This window comes from Balaenoptera physalus (assembly GCF_965194825.1).
Source record: "Balaenoptera physalus genome assembly, chromosome: 10".
In the NCBI taxonomy this organism is placed as follows: domain Eukaryota; kingdom Metazoa; phylum Chordata; class Mammalia; order Artiodactyla; family Balaenopteridae; genus Balaenoptera; species Balaenoptera physalus.
Genome location: NC_138889.1, coordinates 87,458,198 through 87,476,400, shown reverse-complemented (window position 1 = coordinate 87,476,400; position 18,203 = coordinate 87,458,198). Strand labels below are relative to the sequence as shown.

The following is an 18,203-nucleotide window of genomic DNA, read 5'->3' as shown; positions in this document are numbered from 1 at the left end:
TAAAAATTTTTTAGTAGCCACATTAAAAAAAGTAAAAAGGAACAGGTGAAATTAATTTTAATTATACATTTTATTTAACCTAATGTACCCAAAATGCTGTTACTTCAACATGTAATCAACATTATCAAATTATTCATGAGTTACAAATTTATTATTGAGATATTTTCCATTATTTTTTGTACCAAGTCTTCTAAATCTGGTATCTGTTTTACACTTACAACATCTCTCAATTTGGATGCTAAATTTTCATTGAAAAACCTTGATCTATATTGAGATTCCTAAAACATAAAGTTGAAAAAGTAGACTCATATCCAAGTTGCTGCAAATGTACTCAAAATTTTTCCAATAACTGAATGAAGTACCAGTTTTTAAGTTAAATACGAAGTAATTAAAATTAAATAAATTTTAAAAATCTGATTCCTCAGTTGCACCACATTTCAAGTACTCAGTAGCCACATGTGGGTAGTGACTACCATATTGGACCGTGCAGCTCTAGAGGGAACCGCTAACGTAAATTTGGTGTGGAACCTCCTTGACCTTTTCTCTATGCACATATATACATATATAAATGTATAATTAAACAATATATGTATATTACACATATCTGGGTTTCATTTCAGAAAAATCATGCTATATATTTTACTCAATCTAATTTTTTTCAGTTAAAATTATATTTTGGATATTTTTCCTTTTCAGGACGTATGGATCTGCATTTTTTTATAACAGTTGTGTAGTAGATTTATTTAACCACTTCCCTACTAATGGGCACATAAGTTGTTTCTGATGTTTTGCAGTTATAAACATCCATTTTTTCATATTTATGCTAGTATTCCCAGAGGATAAATCCCAAGAATTGATTCTTCTGGGCCAAAGGGTATACATCAAAAAATCTGAAAGCTAATGCTGAATTACCCTCCCAAATGGTTAGGCCAAATATCCTACACTCTTTGCTGGCACTCCTTGCCAGCATCTGTAAATGCTCCAAATGCCAGAATCATAAAACATCAGAAAGAAAAGATATTAGGGGTCATCTATTCCAGTCCCTTTATTTTATGGACCAGGAAGATCAAGCCAAAGCTGCGGGAAGAGTCCAGGTAGCTTATTTGTGGCCAGGCTGGGACCTGAGAAGCTCCCGGGTTCTTGCCCGCTGTCCTGGTGAGCGCGGAGGAGCCTGGCTGTGCCTTTCCAAGCATCCTCGGGAAGGTCATCCTTCCTCGTGCTCCCTGCACTGTATCATTATCAAACCTGCGCAGGTGAAATCAGCAGGTCTTTCAATGGAGCATCACATCGCGCCTCAGTAAACAAACAGCAGGAGCCAAGGCAGCCTTTCCTTGACATTTGTATCCAAAATTGAATTCGGTCTGCTCAAATGCTCGCTACAGTTTCAAGGGTGCCTTTCCCACCTCCCTTCTGCTGAGCACAGCCAAGTCTTAGACTCAGGCAGAAGGGAAAAATAAGGGGTGGGTGTGTTTTGTTTCATGGAGAAATAAACTCCACCGGTCAGCAGTTCCTGGCCCACCAGCTCAGAAACATTCCATCTTTAATGGGAGTCACTTTGGGAGGGCAAAGGCAGAAGGGCGTGAAGGTCTTTTTGGGGGAAGGTGGTTCCTTCTAGCCACCCTTGAGCTGGTGGAGCCAGTGCGATGCTAGACGCATCTCACGTGCCAGCGAGATGGGCATCTCCTGAGGACTCCTTCCCTACAGTTTCCTACAACTTTACAGAGCCCATGAACACAAGCGCTATCCCATAGAGTCCTTGTGCGGTAGGCACCACGCTCAAATGCGCATTGGTGGCAAGAGGCTGGAAACCATCTCTCCTGACTCCATCTCCAGGATGCCTCCCTCTTCCACATCACTCAGCCCCCGGCCTCATCACATACCCTGCACAGCCACCATGGGCCTGGTTCCTCTTCTCCATCTGTTGCCTACACCCCCAGCCCAACTTCATTACAGGCATTAAAAATAAAACTCATTTGCTTATGCTAACTCATGTATTTAAAAATCAATTCAGACATATTAATTCTATTTAATTTTTCTTCCTTTCCTGTCATACACCCCCTCTTTCTGCCCAAATATAATGCTTTCTTCACATATGGGCACCAAAAAGCCAAAATCCAGACAGATCTCTGTTTTTGCTATATATTGCCAAATAGTTCATACTCCTAAACTTGGTGACTCCTTTTGGCCCTGGTTTTTATTTTTCTGATGTTTCTTTATTATGTGAAGAAAGGAAAGAGATATCACAATAGGAAAAGATGGAGGGTTATGAGAGCAGAAAAGCAAAATAGGGATTTATTTCATGCTGTTTTAGCAGGGCATTATAAGGCTTCTAACTTTGTCATCATAGGCACAGCCTCACCCCCTAAATGCAATTCACCAGCAGGCCTTGCCTCTACAATATCTTTACCTCTGCAATATCTCTCAAGTCCACACATTTCTTTCCATTTTGACCATCTTCACCCTAATTCAGTCTTCCCCCAATTAGCTCCTATGAAATTGCACCCACTCTTGCCTTTTCAGTGTATATATCCCACACTGTAGACAGGATGACTGAAAAGGCCTTTTAAGCCTCATGTTAACCCCTGTAGGGAATAATGATAACAATCATCATCACCATTGTTAAAATTTGTTGAGCACTCCCAATGTGGCAGGCACTATTTGTAATGCTTGAATATCTGAGCCATTTATCTTCACAACCTTATGGATAAATAGCATTACTCTCATTTTATTTATTTATCTTAAAAAAAATTTATTTATTTATTTGGCTGTGCCGGGTCTTAGTTGTGGCACATGGGATCAGGATCTTCATTGCTGCGTGTGGGATCTTTGTTGTAGCATGAGGGATCTTTTAGTTGCGCCATGCGTGCTCTTAGTTGCAGCATGCATGCGGGATCTAGTTCCCTGACCAGGGATCGAACCCGGGCTCCCTGCACTGGGAGCGCAGAGTCTTAACCGCTGGACCACCAGGGAACTCCCGTTATTATGACTCTTATTTTAGAGATGAAATTGAAGCAGAGAGATGTACGTAATTTGTCCGAGGACACATAGCAATTAAGTGGTGGAACTAGTTTAGGAACCCAGATATAAAAGAACTATCAAGAAATATCCAAGTAATTAATATTTACATATGGGGCAATGGCGGAGGGGTCACAATCAGGTGTAAATTTCTGTACAGACCCCATGGGATGGCAAGTGAGTTGCATTCCACTGACTGATTGGGAGTAACTACCTGGACTGCTGGGTTGAGAAAGATCATGAGGCTGCATCTGGGCCCAGTAGGAAACTGTGAGGGATTAGAGATGTCTGTCCTGAGCCAAGTCGTGCCTGGAGTAGGGAGTGTACTGGTTTCCTAGTGTAACAAATTATCACAAATTTAGTGGCTTAAACAACACAAATTTATTATCTAACAGTTATGGAGATCAGAAATCCCAAATGGGTCTCATTGGGCTAAACTCAAGGTGTGGGCTGGACTGCCTTCCTTTCTGGAGGTTCTTTCTAGGAGAATCCATTCCTTGCCTTTTCCAGCTTCCAGAGGCTGCCTACATTTCCTGGTTTGTGGCCCCAATCCAGGAATTGCATCACTCTCACTCTGCTTCTGTGCTTACATCTTTTTCTTTGTCTCTGACCCACCCGTCTCCCTCTTCCACTTTTAAAAGGACTCTTGTGATTACATTGGGCCCACCTGGACAATCCAAGATAATCTCCTCATATCAAGATCTTTAATTTAATCACATCTACGAAGTCTCTTTTGCCATGCAAGGTAACAGGCACAGGTGCCAGGGCTTAGTTGGTGGACATCTTTGGGATGCCATTATTCTGCCTGCCACAGGGATTGATGGCATCATGTGGTGTGAGCGCTCCCCCGGAACCAGACTTTTGTATCTTTCACTTCTGTCACACACCAGGTCTGCAAATCTTTGATGAATGAATAAATGAAAGTACTGATTTAAAAATACACAGAATAATAGAGTATCTGTCTTAGGAGTTTAAGGAAATGCTGCTATTTTTAGCATGGAAATTTGGAGGAAATCTTTTTAAAGAAATATTAATGGGGTCCCACATCTGGGCAATGCCAAAATTAACGGTGGTAAACTGAGGTTAATATTCAACAGACCTGGGAATTCCCTGGAGGTCCAGTGGTTAGAACGCCGAGCTTCCACTGCCAGGGCCCGGGTTCAATCCCTGGTCGGGGAGCTAAGATCCCACAAGCTGTTGCGGTGTGGCCAGAAAAAGAGAAAAAAAAAGAAAAAAAATATTAAGCAGAACTCAGTGCTGAATGAATTTTTAGATCTGCCCGTTGTCTTAACCAGTTTGGGCTGCTATAACAATTTACCATAGACTGTGGCTCATAAACAACAGAAACTTATCGCTCATAGTTCTGGAGGCTGGAAGTCTGAGATCAGGGTGCCAGCAGGGTCCGGTTGTGGTGAGAGCCTTCTTCCAGGATGCAAACCGCTGACTTCTCACATAGTGAAAAGACAGTAAGCTAGCTCTCTGGCCTCTTCTTATAAGGGCACTAATCGCATCTGTGAGAACTCTGCCCTCATGACCTAATTACCTCCCAAAGTCTCCACCTCCTAATACCATCACGCTGGGGATTTGGATTTCGATACAGGAATTGTTGCTGTTATTGTTGTTGTTGTCAGGACACAAACATTAAGTCCAAAGCATAAGTTGTTTCTTGACAATGCTGTCTTTTAACTGCACCAGAGGACAGCGGTCTGATAAGAACGGAAGTGTGCAGCATCCCTTTACTCCTACAGAAGAAAGTGGGAAGGAAGGGCGAGTTGCTAGCCTAGCAACAGCCTCATGCTTCCATGGGGAGAACGCCTCTCTTCTCCCAGCTGTAGCAGTTGGGTCTGGAGCAATACCAGGTCTTTCAGGAGCTCTCCCTCTGCTCAGGATATGGTTCAAGATTCTCAGCAGGATTTACAAGGTCCCACGCGCTCTAACTCCTTGCCCACGTCTCCAGCCTTACCTTTCACCACTCCCGCCCCCAACTCCAGTCACCCCGGCCTCCAAGACCAACTCCTTCTGCCTCAGGGCCTTTTGACATCTCATTCCCTAATTCTGGAATACTCTTGTTACCTTCTTGTGCCCAATTAATCTCTAATTATCCTTGGGCTAGGCCTAAAATCATATACTGAAAGAAATTTTCTTTAACCTGCAAATCTAAATCAGCACCCCTTCCCCACCCAGGTCCTAAAAAACGGTGTAGTGTCAGGAACTTGAGGCCTGGACTCAACTGCTTGACTCCCTATCTTAGGCCCACCACTCATTAGCTGTGTGACCCTGGGCAGGACATGCAGACCTCCATGCCTCTGTTTCTTCTCTCATCTCTAAAGTGAGACTAGCAATAGCTTCTACTGCAGAGTATTATGATGAGGATTAAAGGAGATAATCCATGTAGAAAGTTTGGAAGAGTGTACTACGAGTATAAGCTGTTATAGCAGTTATCCAAATTGTAATTATAAAATTATTTGTGTTACTATTTGTTTAATATCTGTTTTCCCACACGCAGTAGGTTCTGCAGTGGCATGGCAGTGTCTCTCTTGTCCTCCACTGTACCTGCAGTACCTAGTACGCTGCCTTCCATGCTGAAGGCCCTCGATAGGTATTTCCTGGGTGGATGGATGGATGGATGAACATATGACCTATTCCTGAAGTGGGTCCCATGAAAAAGTGTCACCTTGTCAGAAAATAATCAATATGATTAAAGAGAATTATCTGGAAATTTTTGATTGTCAAATTCTGGGCTGATTAGTAGCCTAAAATTAGATGCGACATTCACCATCTCTCCCTTCCTGGGGCCTGTTCTCACCCAGGGCCCTGTGATGCCCGTTGCCAGGCAGATTTATGAAACATCTCAACAGATGCTTACATTCCATATGTCACCATTTACGCATTCCTGCTGGGGTCAAGGTGGGGAATGGCATGTGTGCTAATAGCTGCATTTCTCACGTGAACTTTCTCATAAACCCTCTTCTCAGCTCATTTTACTGATACATTATAATATGCTTTTATAAACAAGTTTTCAAGGTCATGAATAAATGCTTCCGAATTTCCATTTTTTGAGGATTACAAGTCTAGCAAGGGCAACTAGAGGTTTCTTAGCCTCACCCCTTCCACAGGCCAGAACTCCATCTGAACCATTCTAGAAGATCTCTAAGGAAACAGGACAACAACATTTTCCAGTGATTCTAAGCTCTTGCCAGTTCCTCCTTCCTTAGGTCTCAAGGATACTACGTCTACATGTGTTAACCGTGCATTTCTTACTCTCATTCTGTCTGAAGTCCTAGAAAAAGTGCTCTTTTGCCAGAAAATAGCCAACAAAATTGCCAAATCCAAAAGGCCACCATTGAGCCTGTTCGTCAAGTCGGTGGAAACCTCCCACAGAATGTTTGCTTCTTGGCAAGGAGGTCAACCAACATCAGTCTTCCTGTGCCTTCATTTTCTTTCTGACCTGAATGGTCAGCCAAGCTCTATCTTTGTTTCATTTGTCAAAACACCATTGTTCTCTCTCCTCCCTGTGGCAGTTTCATTTCTATTGTTAAAAAAATCAGAAGTCAGAGCAGCCTTGGGTTGATGGACGCAGGTCTTACTGACTGTGCAGTCTGGTTTGTGGCCAAGAGCTGGTCTCATCTTTGGTGTTCAACTGACCGTGGAAATCATCTCATGACAACCAACTTTGGCTCCATCGGGGGACTACAACCCACAAAAGAAATTTCTGTCACCAATTGTTCTGCACTGGGGCAACAATTTATTGCATGGTGGTTTCTAAAACCGGGCAATCTCTTCTCCCAGCTATAATATCTTCTCGTAAAATAATAAGATCATTAAGAATAAAACATATCATTTTTCTAAGAGAAATGTCTGATAAGTCTGCATTTTGGAGAGTCTGAGGCCCCAAGTTATTATTGAAAAGACACACACAGTTCAGTGCTAACCTAGGCCTATCTCATTCAGCAGCAATTTTCATGTGAGGATAGGATAACTGAGGCATTTTTAGATGCTGAATAGAAATACTATGATTTTTGGATGCTCCCACTATCATGAATTTTTCTCTCCTCATCTCTTACATTATTTGCCCAGAGAATGTATTTTAAATCTGAATTTAAAATTCAATACCTATGTTAGATTGGGCTTGAAATGCTACTTAAGGGAAAAGGGATTTCTATGAAAATGGGTAAGTTGTTTCTTCTGTCTATATAAATTCTCTGTAAATTGTCATTCTAAAATAGTTGGGATAATTTATTTAATAGATAGATCCTTTTTAACAAAGATTATCGGGAATTGAATTGGGCAGTTTCGGGAATTCCTGAAGAAAAGATCCTATCAACTCCAGAGAGAAAAAGCTTACTTCACATATGGGCTCAAGAATCAGATGGCTTTGGATTTCTCAAAAGCAATGCTAGAAGCTAAAAAGCAAAGAGCAATGTCTTCAAAATTCCAAGGGAAAATGATTTCCAACCTATATAGCCAGCCAAATATCAGTCAAGAAAAGGCTAGAATAAAGTTATTTTCAGACATACAAGCCCCCTCCAAGTCCATCTCCACCTTTCTTCACCCTACCCTGGGCCCCAGGAGGCTGACCTGAATCGATTGCATCCATGGGCTCTCTTATCTTCCACTTCCCGTAGGATTTGGCCAATGGGAAATACTGGCAGAGCTTGGAGGGAGAAAGAAGATGAGGTCAGGCTGTTTGTCCCCTGGCTCCCTCCCTGCCAAGTCAGCTCAGGTTGACTTCCTTACCCAAGGTCAGCATTCCTGAAAGGTGGGCCTCTCCACTCTCTCCAACAACTTCAGTTCCTCTCTCTGGGTTCCGGGAACCTCCTCCTTTGCTTGCCTCTCTCTCAGTCCCAGGGAAGGTAACAGGATCCCTGCAGTGACTAGGGTCAAGGGTCTTCACCACCCCTTGTTGGTTTCCCTTAACCCTGCCCATATCTTTTTTTTAAAAAATATTTATTTATTTATTTATTTATTGGCTGCATCAGGTCTTAGTTGCAGCACGTGGGCTCTTCATTGCAGTGCGTGGGCTTAGTTGCCCTGGCACACGGGACCTTAGTTCCCTGACCAGGGATCAAATCGGTGTCCCCTGTATTGCAAGATGGATTCTTAACCATTGGACCACCAGGGAAGTCCCACCCATATCTCTTAAAATAGACCCTTCATTAAACATTCCTCAATTACCCCATGTGAGTGTGTCACTCACTTGTTTCCTGCAGGACCCTGACCTACGCAGATGCCTGGATGACCAGTAGATGGTTTCCCTGACTCCTTGAAGGCAGTACAGTTATGATGAAAGGTTTCAGTATCATGTCAACCTGGATATGTATTCCAGCTCTGCCATTTTGTACCTGTGGGACTTTGGACACATGACAAGCTCTTTGTCCTCTCTTTCCTCACAGATAAAATGGGGATGTTGGGCTTCCCTGGTGGCGCAGTGGTTGAGAATCTGCCTGCTAATGCAGGGGACACGGGTTTGAGCCCTGGTCTGGGAGGATCCCACATGCTGCGGAGCAACTGGGCCCGTGAGCCACAACTACTGAGCCTGTGCGTCTGGAACCTGTGCTCCACAACAAGAGAGACCGTGACAGTGAGAGGCCCGTGCACCGCGATGAAGAGTGGCCCCCGCTTGCTGCAACTAGAGAAAGCCCTCGTGCAGAAATGAAGACCCAACACACCCAAAAATAAATAAATAAATAAATAATTTTTTAAAAAAATGGGGATGTTTATGTGACTTTCCTCCCAGAGTTTCTGTGACGATCAAATGAAATAATCCAGGAAAAAATGTATCGCAGTCCCAGTCATTTAACGAGCACTCAGTAAAAGGTAGTTATTATTATTAATTATTATCCTTGTGCCATTCTTAGCCTGCCAAGAGCTGCCCATTCTTCGAAGGGGTCAAATGACTCAAAGGGCAGGGATGCCACCCTCATAAGCCTCAAAGCCTCATTTGTGAATCCTGAAGGGATGCCCAAGGAAACTGAACTAAGTGGGGAAGCCTCGTGCCCAGCCCTGAAGCGTGGTTTGGCTTGAGAGGGCTGTTCTTGCTTTTGGGGGCGGACCCTCATGGGCAGGGTGGGGCATCCTCTGGCAGCTGGCTCCAAGTTCCGCCCACCATCTTTCGCTGGTGATCACAGTGTTCTTTGCAAGAGATGAAAGAATGCTCAACATCATTAATTATTAGAGAAATGCAAATCAAAACTACAATGAGATATCATCTCACACCGGTCAGAATGGCCATCATCAAAAAATCTAGAAACAATAAATGCTGGAGAGGGTGTGGAGGAAAGGGAACACTCTTGCACTGTTGGTGGGAATGTAAATTGATACAGCCACTATGGAGAACAGTATGGAGGTTCCTTAAAAAACTACAAATAGAACTACCATACGACCCAGCAATCCCACTACTGGACATATACCCTGAGAAAACCATAGGTCAAAAAGAGTCATGTACCAAAATGTTCATTGCAGCTCTATTTACAATAGCCAGGACATGGAAGCAATCTAAATGTCCATCGACAGATGAATGGATAAAGAAGATGTGGCACATATATACAATGGAATATTACTCAGCCATAAAAAGAAATGAAATGGAGGTATTTGTAATGAGGTGGATGGAGTTAGAGTCTGTCATACAGAGTGAAGTAAGTCAGAAAGAGAAAAACAAATACAGTATGCTAACACATATATACGGAATCTAAGGGAAAAAAAAAAAAGGCCATGAAGAACCTAGTGGCAAGACGGGAATAAAGACACAGACCTACTAGAGAATGGACTTGAGGAAATGGGGAGGGGGTGGGGTGAGATGTGACAGGGTAAGAGAGTGTCATGGACATATATACACTACCAAATGTAAAATAGATAACTAGTGGGAAGCAGCCGCATAGCACAGGGAGATCAGCTCGGTGCTTTGTGACCACCTAGAGGGATGGGATGGGGAGGGTGGGAGGGAGGGAGATGCAAGAGGGAAGAGAAATGGGAACATATTGTGTGTGTATAACTGATTCACTTTGTTATAAAGCAGAAGCTAACACACCATTGTAAGGCAATTATACTTCAATAAAGATGTTAAAAAAAAAAAAAAAGGGGAAACTGAAACCACGATGCATTTCTCAGAAGAGTTGTGATCCCAAATACCTGGCTGAGGATCCCTGGTTATCTTCCTAAGGTGCTCAGCCAGGCCGAGCTATTTTAGCTTTGGAGGGCTTGACTTCCTGCCTGGGATATTTAACCCCGCTCTCCTACCAACATATGAGAACCTCCGTAAAGTCAACTTTGACAGAGTTCCGTCTTTTAGTAATTGGAAGTTAGAAGAAGCCATCTTCCTAAGAAGCCATCTTCCTTTCTAAATTTGCAATACTCCTTTAGCTCAAGACTTGCGGATTGTTTGTGTGAAGGGGGGTGTGGAAGGGAGAGGAGGTATAAATAGAAGCTGCTTTTTCAGTAGAGGTAAAAATGAGAAAGCCGAGGCCTGTAAATGTTAGAAATGTGCACATGTGCATGTGCGCACATGTGAATGCACCCTCATGGGAACAGCTATACATACATATGAGCTTCTAGGTTTATATATGTGTACATCCTTCTTCCTGTGGCCACCAGAAATAGCCTAGCTCTGAGATCTTTTGAGAGCCACCTTGTTAAAAACCTGAGTGGATTCTTCAGTAGAGCTGCCTCCTGCTTTATTTAGACACAATAAGGGTGTGCTCCTACATTCCATCTCTGCTCCCCATCCCATCCTGGCATATAAAAAGTCTGGAGAGAGGGAGAGAGAGAAGAATGATTCAGGGGAGAAAAAAAATCACCTTGGGATTCCTTGAAATAGCACATTCTTTTTGTAACTCCCCCACAGTGCATTGACACGATATTCACGTATTTAACAAAAAAATTAATTTCAGGGACACAGCCATTGTATGAAGTAGGGTATGCCAGAATTTGATATAAACAGGAAGTGGGTGGGTTAGACTTTAGTTGACACTGTGTGGTGGAAGCAGATCCTGTGGCAGAAGCAGTTTGATTTTACTTGGGCCTGTGGATCTTGTCATAACTGGGCAGGACAGTAAGTCTGATTCTGAGGATAAGCTCTCTGTCAAGGGCTGAGGCCGAAGTGGATCCCTGAGGTTTAATCCCTTCACTTCCTTCCAGAATTCAGAAGCTACATTGTACAGAATGATGACTGTTGCTCCGGATACACCACCTTCTAGATAGCCAACAGTGGACAACCCAAACCTACTGGCATCTATTTCCTCATCTTGGACATGGTGATAATAACTGCTAATTAAAATTTGAGAAATAGAGAGAATGCATGAGAGCGCCTAGGCACTTAATAAATGATGGCTGATAATAATAACTATTATGCAAAGAAGAGAAGGAGGAGGGAAGAAGGAGGGAAGGAGGGGGAGTGCTGAATCTAATTACATAAAGAAGTCAGGGCTTCCCTGGTGGTGCAGTGGTTGAGAATCTGCCTGCCAATGCAGGGGACACGGGTTCGAGCCCTGGTCTGGGAAGATCCCACATGCCACGGAGCAACTGGGCCCGTGAGCCACAATTACTGAGCCTGTGCGTCTGGAGCCTGTGCTCCGCAACAAGAGAGGCCGCGATGGTGAGAGGCCCGCGCACCGCGATGAAGAGTGGTCCCCACTTGCCGCGACTAGAGAAAGCCCTCGCACAGAAACGAAGACTCAACACAGTCATAAATAAATAAATAAAAGAACGTGAATTTCTTTAAAAAAAAAAAAAAAAAGAAGTCACCCACAGGGCCATCTGGGGAGCATAAGAGTGATTTTATAGTACCCTTTAAAGAAATCATATTCAACATTCTCTTAAATAAGCTTGCTAATTTCCCTGATGGGATTATTTCTTTGTTTCTAAGCTTCAGCATTTTATTACGTTTTAATTATACAATATTTCAGGTCTGACATCAAAAAGTGCATCATCTGTTTTTATCTTTCTTAGCCTCATCCACATCCTTAGTTACTGTTGCCAGGTATCCTAGGGTCACCCAAAGTACTTTTGTTCCAGAGACCTTTCAAAGTAAGCCAGTGCAGCAGTTTAGAAATCTTCTCTCGTTTGTGGACAAAAATACATTAAAACAACCAAGGGAGTGATTACTCTTTGGGATTTTTAATGCCTTACTGGACACGTTTGCAATGCTTTTCAGGTCCTTTGGGATTCAAATTAGGAGAAAATCTTTTTTTTGTTTTATTTTGTTTTACATCTTGGAACTTGATCTTTGGTAAATGTCTGTGATGTTTGCACATTGTGTAACACTCCATCCTTCCACCCCCACCCGCGGTCCCGGTCCCAAGTGCTATCAGGATTTCATCAGCTTAAAAAGGCAACAACAAAATACACCGTGGAGAGAATGAATGGTTTCTTTGTGGCTTTCTGGTTATCTTCCTTTGACCGTGCTACTAAATGCAGCTCTGAAAGAGGCTTGTGCTTTTGGGTTTGATCAGCCAGTCACTTCAGTTCAGTTCCAAACCAGAAGAGCTCCCCCTTGGGGTATCCTTGTTGCTAAACCTCTATGAGGCATCATTGACTAATTCAAGCAAAAAGATGCTGTCAGCATATTAGGTATCTTGTTGAGTCCTCTGTAAAGTACACTGATGCTTTCCTAATATTAACAATATTGTGGTTAGCTAATTATTTTACAGACCCACAAGAGGCCCTCTCTCTAAAACCTGATGAAGTGGCCTTTAGGTTCCCTGATCACCATACAGAGGAGCTGAAGAGCATTCTTGGACTGGGTCTAAGTGAGGGCTGTAACAAGGATACTTCTTATAGCACAAATTCCACATCCTGCTTCCATTGTGACCAAGTCCTACAGCACAGCCAGACTGTGAACAAGTTGACAGCAAGGACTATGTATCTCTAATTCAGTTGCTGGGTCTGTAACAGGTACACAGTAAGTGTAGAAGAGTGAGTGCTATTATACAAAGACGGTTCTCACCCTCCACCAGTCTTGCTTTAGGGACAGCTCTGCCACTACCTAGCTGTGTAATCTTGGGTAAATAATGTAATGTCTTGTCTGAAAAACAAGGGGTAGGACTAGAAACTTTTTAAAGTCCCTTACAGCTGTAACCTGCTGCGAAACTGTTGCTTTGCCTTGGAGAGAATTTATCTTATGTATCTTGTGTGAAATGAGTGGTACCTGGGAAGGCACCATATTGAGTTAGGAAAAGGACATGGTGATGAACTTCTTAGTAAGTGATATTTGGATTCCTCTTGCCCCAAACGATCACTTAAAGCACGTGCAATGTGAAAAAGTCCAGCTGTCTCAAATATTCTCATCTTTTGAAAATGGTTCTGTTGATAGAATCCACAGGGTAACTGAAGTCTCTATGGGATTCTCCATGCAAGTGACCCATCTGAGATGAGCAGGTGAATTTTTTTCTTTTCTAAACCTGGTCTCAAACACAGAGATGATCAAGGAGCAGTTATGGCATTATAGATCCATTTTAGATCTATCTGTGACAGACATAATTAGAACTGTGTTCAGTGAATTCAATTGCCTTAAGGCAATGGGGCTAAATTGACCTAACAAATGTTCATGCTTCTCCAATGATAATAATAATGATACACTGTGTTTATTTGGAACACGATTAAATTGTTCCTGCTGAGTTCACGGTCCCAGTGCAAAATCCTGGATTCAGATCCTGTGGATTTATCACACCCACTGGAGGACACTGGCTTTCCAAACCGCCGAATGGATTATCCTCTTCTATCAGAGTGGGCTCATCCTTTCCAAAAGATAACATCTTGTTTCTCTGGCCTGAATTTCCCTTGACTTCTTTCAAAACACAGTTTGTGAAAACAATGTGTGAGAACACATGACAATGGGAAGTACTCAGCGGGAATACTTCAATAAACATGTCAGGTATATAAACTATCTGATGCTATTTATTCGGTCCTTAAGAAGAAAGTATTGGGATACGATAAAGTGCAATCATCTTTCAACATCTCAGATTTCTCCAGTAACGCATATATGTTGGCAGACCTTAGGGGATCGTGCTAATTTATCTGTAGATCATCAAAGGAACGAATAAAATATATGACTTCAGGCAAGTGAATGGACTGGAAAACCAAATTGGGCAACAGCAATATTTTCTTACGCCAGAAATAAACATGTCAACATGGTGAGGAGGGTTTTGTCCCACTCCTGGCTGAACTTTGAGGGGTGAGATGGCTAATATCGAGGGACCCAGCTTCGTGGTCTTTTCTCACAAATCGTTCCACGATTCAAGAAAAGGACAATCTGCAGTGTGACATGGCAAACTAGGTCAGAATAATATTTCTTAATGGCGATTCCTACAATGTTCTATTAATTACAGCAGCAGTTCAGAATTTTCTGTGCCTTGATAGGTTGTATTTTTAAGCAGGCACCCATTTTTAAAAATTTAATGTGATATATAAAACTGAGTTCCAAGGAATCTCTAATATGGAAGTGGTGAAAATGATGTGGGGGAGAGGAAGCAAAACATGTGCCTATCCTTATACACACCCCAAGCCAGTATTCCGAAGATGAGCTTTGTGAACATAAAAGTTTATGCTGCCTTTGATTTGTGTGGTTTTTAAAAAACACTAGCAATATTTAGGGATCTTGGAGCATAACATCAGAACAGAAACTCTTTGCCCTAAATTTGCGTGTATTCTCTGGCTTTCTCTCTTATTTGCTCCACATGGATTCTCCCTCTTTTCTAGCTAAATTAGTTGACCCACAATGCCCTTTGTGGATGGCATCCCTACAACACGCCTTACGTCTTCTTACCTGCCTGTTTCTGTTCCCACCATTTCCTGAGCCTGGGGAGAGGTATCCTCCAGCTCCTCTGGGGTTGGGTGGGGGGAATCTAGTTCAAGGGCCCCTCTTCCATGAAACGTTTTCCTTTTTACCCCAGCTAGAAATAATGGTCTCTTCTACTGACAATACTCTGGAGAAGGGTTTCTCAACCTCAGCGCGATTGATATTTTAGGCTAGATAATTCTTTGTTGTCGGGGGGACTGCCCTGTGCTTTAAAGACTGTTCAGGAGCACCCCTGGTCTCCACCCACTAGATGCCAGTAGCACCCGCCTCCTACTCCCACAGAGCTGTGACAATCACAGATGTCTGTAGACATTGCCAGATGTACCCCCCGCCCCCGGAGGGAGTGGGCACAAATCACTTCAGTTAACCGCTGCCCTACAGTTCTCCCCAAATCAGATCACAGATTCTGAAGAACAACGGTCAGGTCTTTAGTAGTGTTTTGGCTCATGTTCAAAGTTATTTGATGATTAACAAATAAAAGATGTTTTTAAAAATTATCAGTTGGGAGTTTCTGAAAATTAACACAGAAGGTTAATTTGAATCCGGTTAGATCCTAAGAAAACTTTAACAGGAGTATGTTATTGCCTCTCCCCTCTTAGAAAAAGCTTTATAGAACTATAATTTTAATACTACACCACTGAGTTGAAATGAGAAACCACCAGAGTGTCTCTGCAGCTTTTGAAACATTATTGCTGAAGTTACTAACCATTGCTGATGACCCTTATAGAAAAGCCAGTGAGGTGAGTTCCTCTTAAAGTTTAGTGCTAGAAAAGTTTGTCTCTTCTGAAAAACTGGGTTTCTTCCTTCTCTTGCATAAAGAGAGATATGTAACTACTTTTATTTTCCCTTTTTGACTTGGCCATCAGGAAGCTCAGAACTAAGATTTATGCTCAGTTACAGTAGCTAGCCTCATCCTTTCATTTCTAATATTAAGCCAATCTTTCCTTCTCACTACCTCCACTTAACTCTTGTCTTTCACCTTTGTTGTAACAGCTTTCTTAAATCTTTTTTATAAAATAAAATTTTAAGCAAATGGAATCCTTATCATTTACCATCAAAACTAGGATGCTTTTGGGAATAAAGGGAAAATAATAATTAAGCTGGGACAACAGCTTAAACTGAGGCTTTCCTGGGCAAAATCAAAATGTGGTGTCACTCTAGAAATAGATAATAAATATAACGGATAACAACAGTTACTCTATTCCCAGTTTGGGGATAATTAAAGATAAACATGTGCCCTAAATAATCAAAGTTATGTGCTTCTTATTTATCGTGTGTCAATCTGTTGATTAGAGTTAGATATTTATTATCTCTTGGAAAATTTTGTAATTAGCTTCTGTATCGGCAGAGAAAAAAATCTTAGGCGTTCTTAAATGTATTTAATTTCTACCAAAGGGGAGACAGGGACCCTTTAGATCTGGAACAGTGATCACAATAGAAGTTTCATTTGTCTGTGATTTATGGAGACTTGGAATAAATGCACTATTGACCAGTATCAGATTTCTAATGACTCTATCTTGTTTTTCCTAAGCAACTTCTCATAAACTTTTGTAATATGTTGAGCAGCCAGCTGATACTATGTTCAAGCCTGTTTACAGAGCTATTAATAAATGCTATGTGGCAACTCCAGGAAGAGAGTCAAACTGCTTTTTCTCTCCATTGGCTGAAAACAGTTTCCTGCTTATTTTGAAAGGGCATGGGATTGCCAAAATCCTTGATATATGCAAGATATTCTGCAAAGAAACCCAGTGGAAATAAATAGGATTCTGACTTTTATCCTAACAGGCTCATAGTCAAAAAGGAAACCTTGTCAATGTCTTGATTGCAAAGCCATTCATATATGAGAGAGTGAGATTTCAACGTGGCACGGGGTAGTTTAAAAAAAGATGGTAATTCGTTTCTCTGCGTGCTCAGAATCATGCTGTAATTCAAGTTCTTGATAGCTGATTTGTTTTTTGAAGTCAGCTAATATTCTCTGATTAGACAAATTAAATTTTTAATTACTACCATTTACTGATTTCCGACTACATGCCAGGCGCCATGCAGGCACTTTACACGTGTTGTGTTAATTTGTTCTCAAAACAACTCTGTGAGGTGAAGGTATTATTAGCCTCATTTTACAGTTATGAAAATTAAGACTCAGAGAGGATAAGGAAGTCACCCAAAGTCATACGGAAAATAAGTAGCAGAGGAGGATTTAAGCCCCAGTCGTATTATCCATAAGCCAAATTACTTATACTACTCTGTGCTTCCAGAATAAGAAGTTATTGGTGTGAAAACTTAAGGCTCATCTCTGAGCCCAGAAAAATGACCAGAGAAGGGTAACAATAACAGCAACAGCAACACCCACGTAGCACACACTCTATGCCAAGTATTGTTCATATATCTCATTTAATTCTCACAAGCCCAAGAGGAAAGCCCTATGCCCACTTTACAAATGAAGAGGCATGAGAGCAAGCCATGTACCCCCGTGCTCCCAAGAGTATTCCTTTCCACGGTTAGTTCCCATGTTACAGATCATCCTGATGGTTCCGTGCATTGCCCAGCACTTTACAGTTTTCAGATCATTCTGCACACTTTACTTCATTGCTATCATCCTCCTCCTTTTCCAGATAAGGGTAATGAAAAACCAAGAGCTTAAGTTATTTCCCCAAGGCCATGGTCATTGGCAGAGACAGGACTTGAGCCCAGGTGTTTTTGTAGCTAGCCCAGGATTCTTTAATTCTTTATTCTGGACCTGGCTGCACACCTGAAATGTGACTATGAGGAAGAAGGCAATCCTAAACTTTTCAAGCTGACGTTAGCCTAGAGCCTTCTGTACTGAAAGGAAAGAAGTTGATTTTGAAGCAAAAGCCACATATTTCCCGTTTCGGGGCCCAGGCGTAGGACAAAATGGTTTCAATTTACTTTGAGGTGGCAACATCCTTGCTTGAGGTCAGACTCTTGAGCAAAGGGCTTCCCTTACTGCCCTTGTCCCTGACACAACGAGAGCAAAGATTGTCCCCTGTTCTTAACTCACACCAATATCAACTCTAAGCCTATAACTCATCAGTTAATTAGAAGCAAAAACCAAACCAAACCAAACCAAACCAAAACCAGACTGTATGTTAATATAGATAACAGCCACCATTTATTAAGTGCTTTCTATGGGCTAAAAAATTTACATGCCTTACCTTATCTAGTTCTTGCAACTTGAATAGGCACCGTTATTGTTACCTTGAAGAGGAGAAAATCAAGTTTTTCAGAGTTTAAGTAACTTTCAGTCACTCAGCTAGTGCTGGCAATTTTAATCCAGCTTTACCTGAACAGCTGCCCCACTGAAAATTTCAGCTGCCTTGTAGGCAGAGACTTATCTAGACCAAGCATTCCAAATCCTTCCAACTTTCCCTGCATCTCG

The 18,203-nt window shown here is 42.0% G+C and overlaps 1 protein-coding gene across 47 annotated transcripts in view; it reads right to left on the bottom strand.

The window, feature by feature from the left end:
* Nucleotides 1-18,203, bottom strand: part of LOC309636883 (uncharacterized protein) — a 51,049-nt gene that overhangs the window by 26,317 nt on the left and 6,529 nt on the right. For 8 of the 47 annotated variants that reach the window (XR_014250258.1, XR_014250261.1, XR_014250262.1 and 5 more), the window contains 4 exons: nucleotides 17,980-18,022; nucleotides 7,753-7,889; nucleotides 7,594-7,669; nucleotides 4,115-4,209 (listed from right to left, as the gene is read on the bottom strand). The exons of 11 other annotated variants lie outside the window; for them this stretch is intronic. Coding sequence is in view for 14 of the 36 variants with exons in the window: in XM_082410628.1 (XP_082266754.1) it covers nucleotides 17,985-18,022 (38 nt within the window). In the remaining 22 variants the exon portion in view is untranslated. 28 more of the 47 variants (XR_014250256.1, XR_014250260.1, XR_014250263.1 and 25 more) reach the window with 13 other exon arrangements.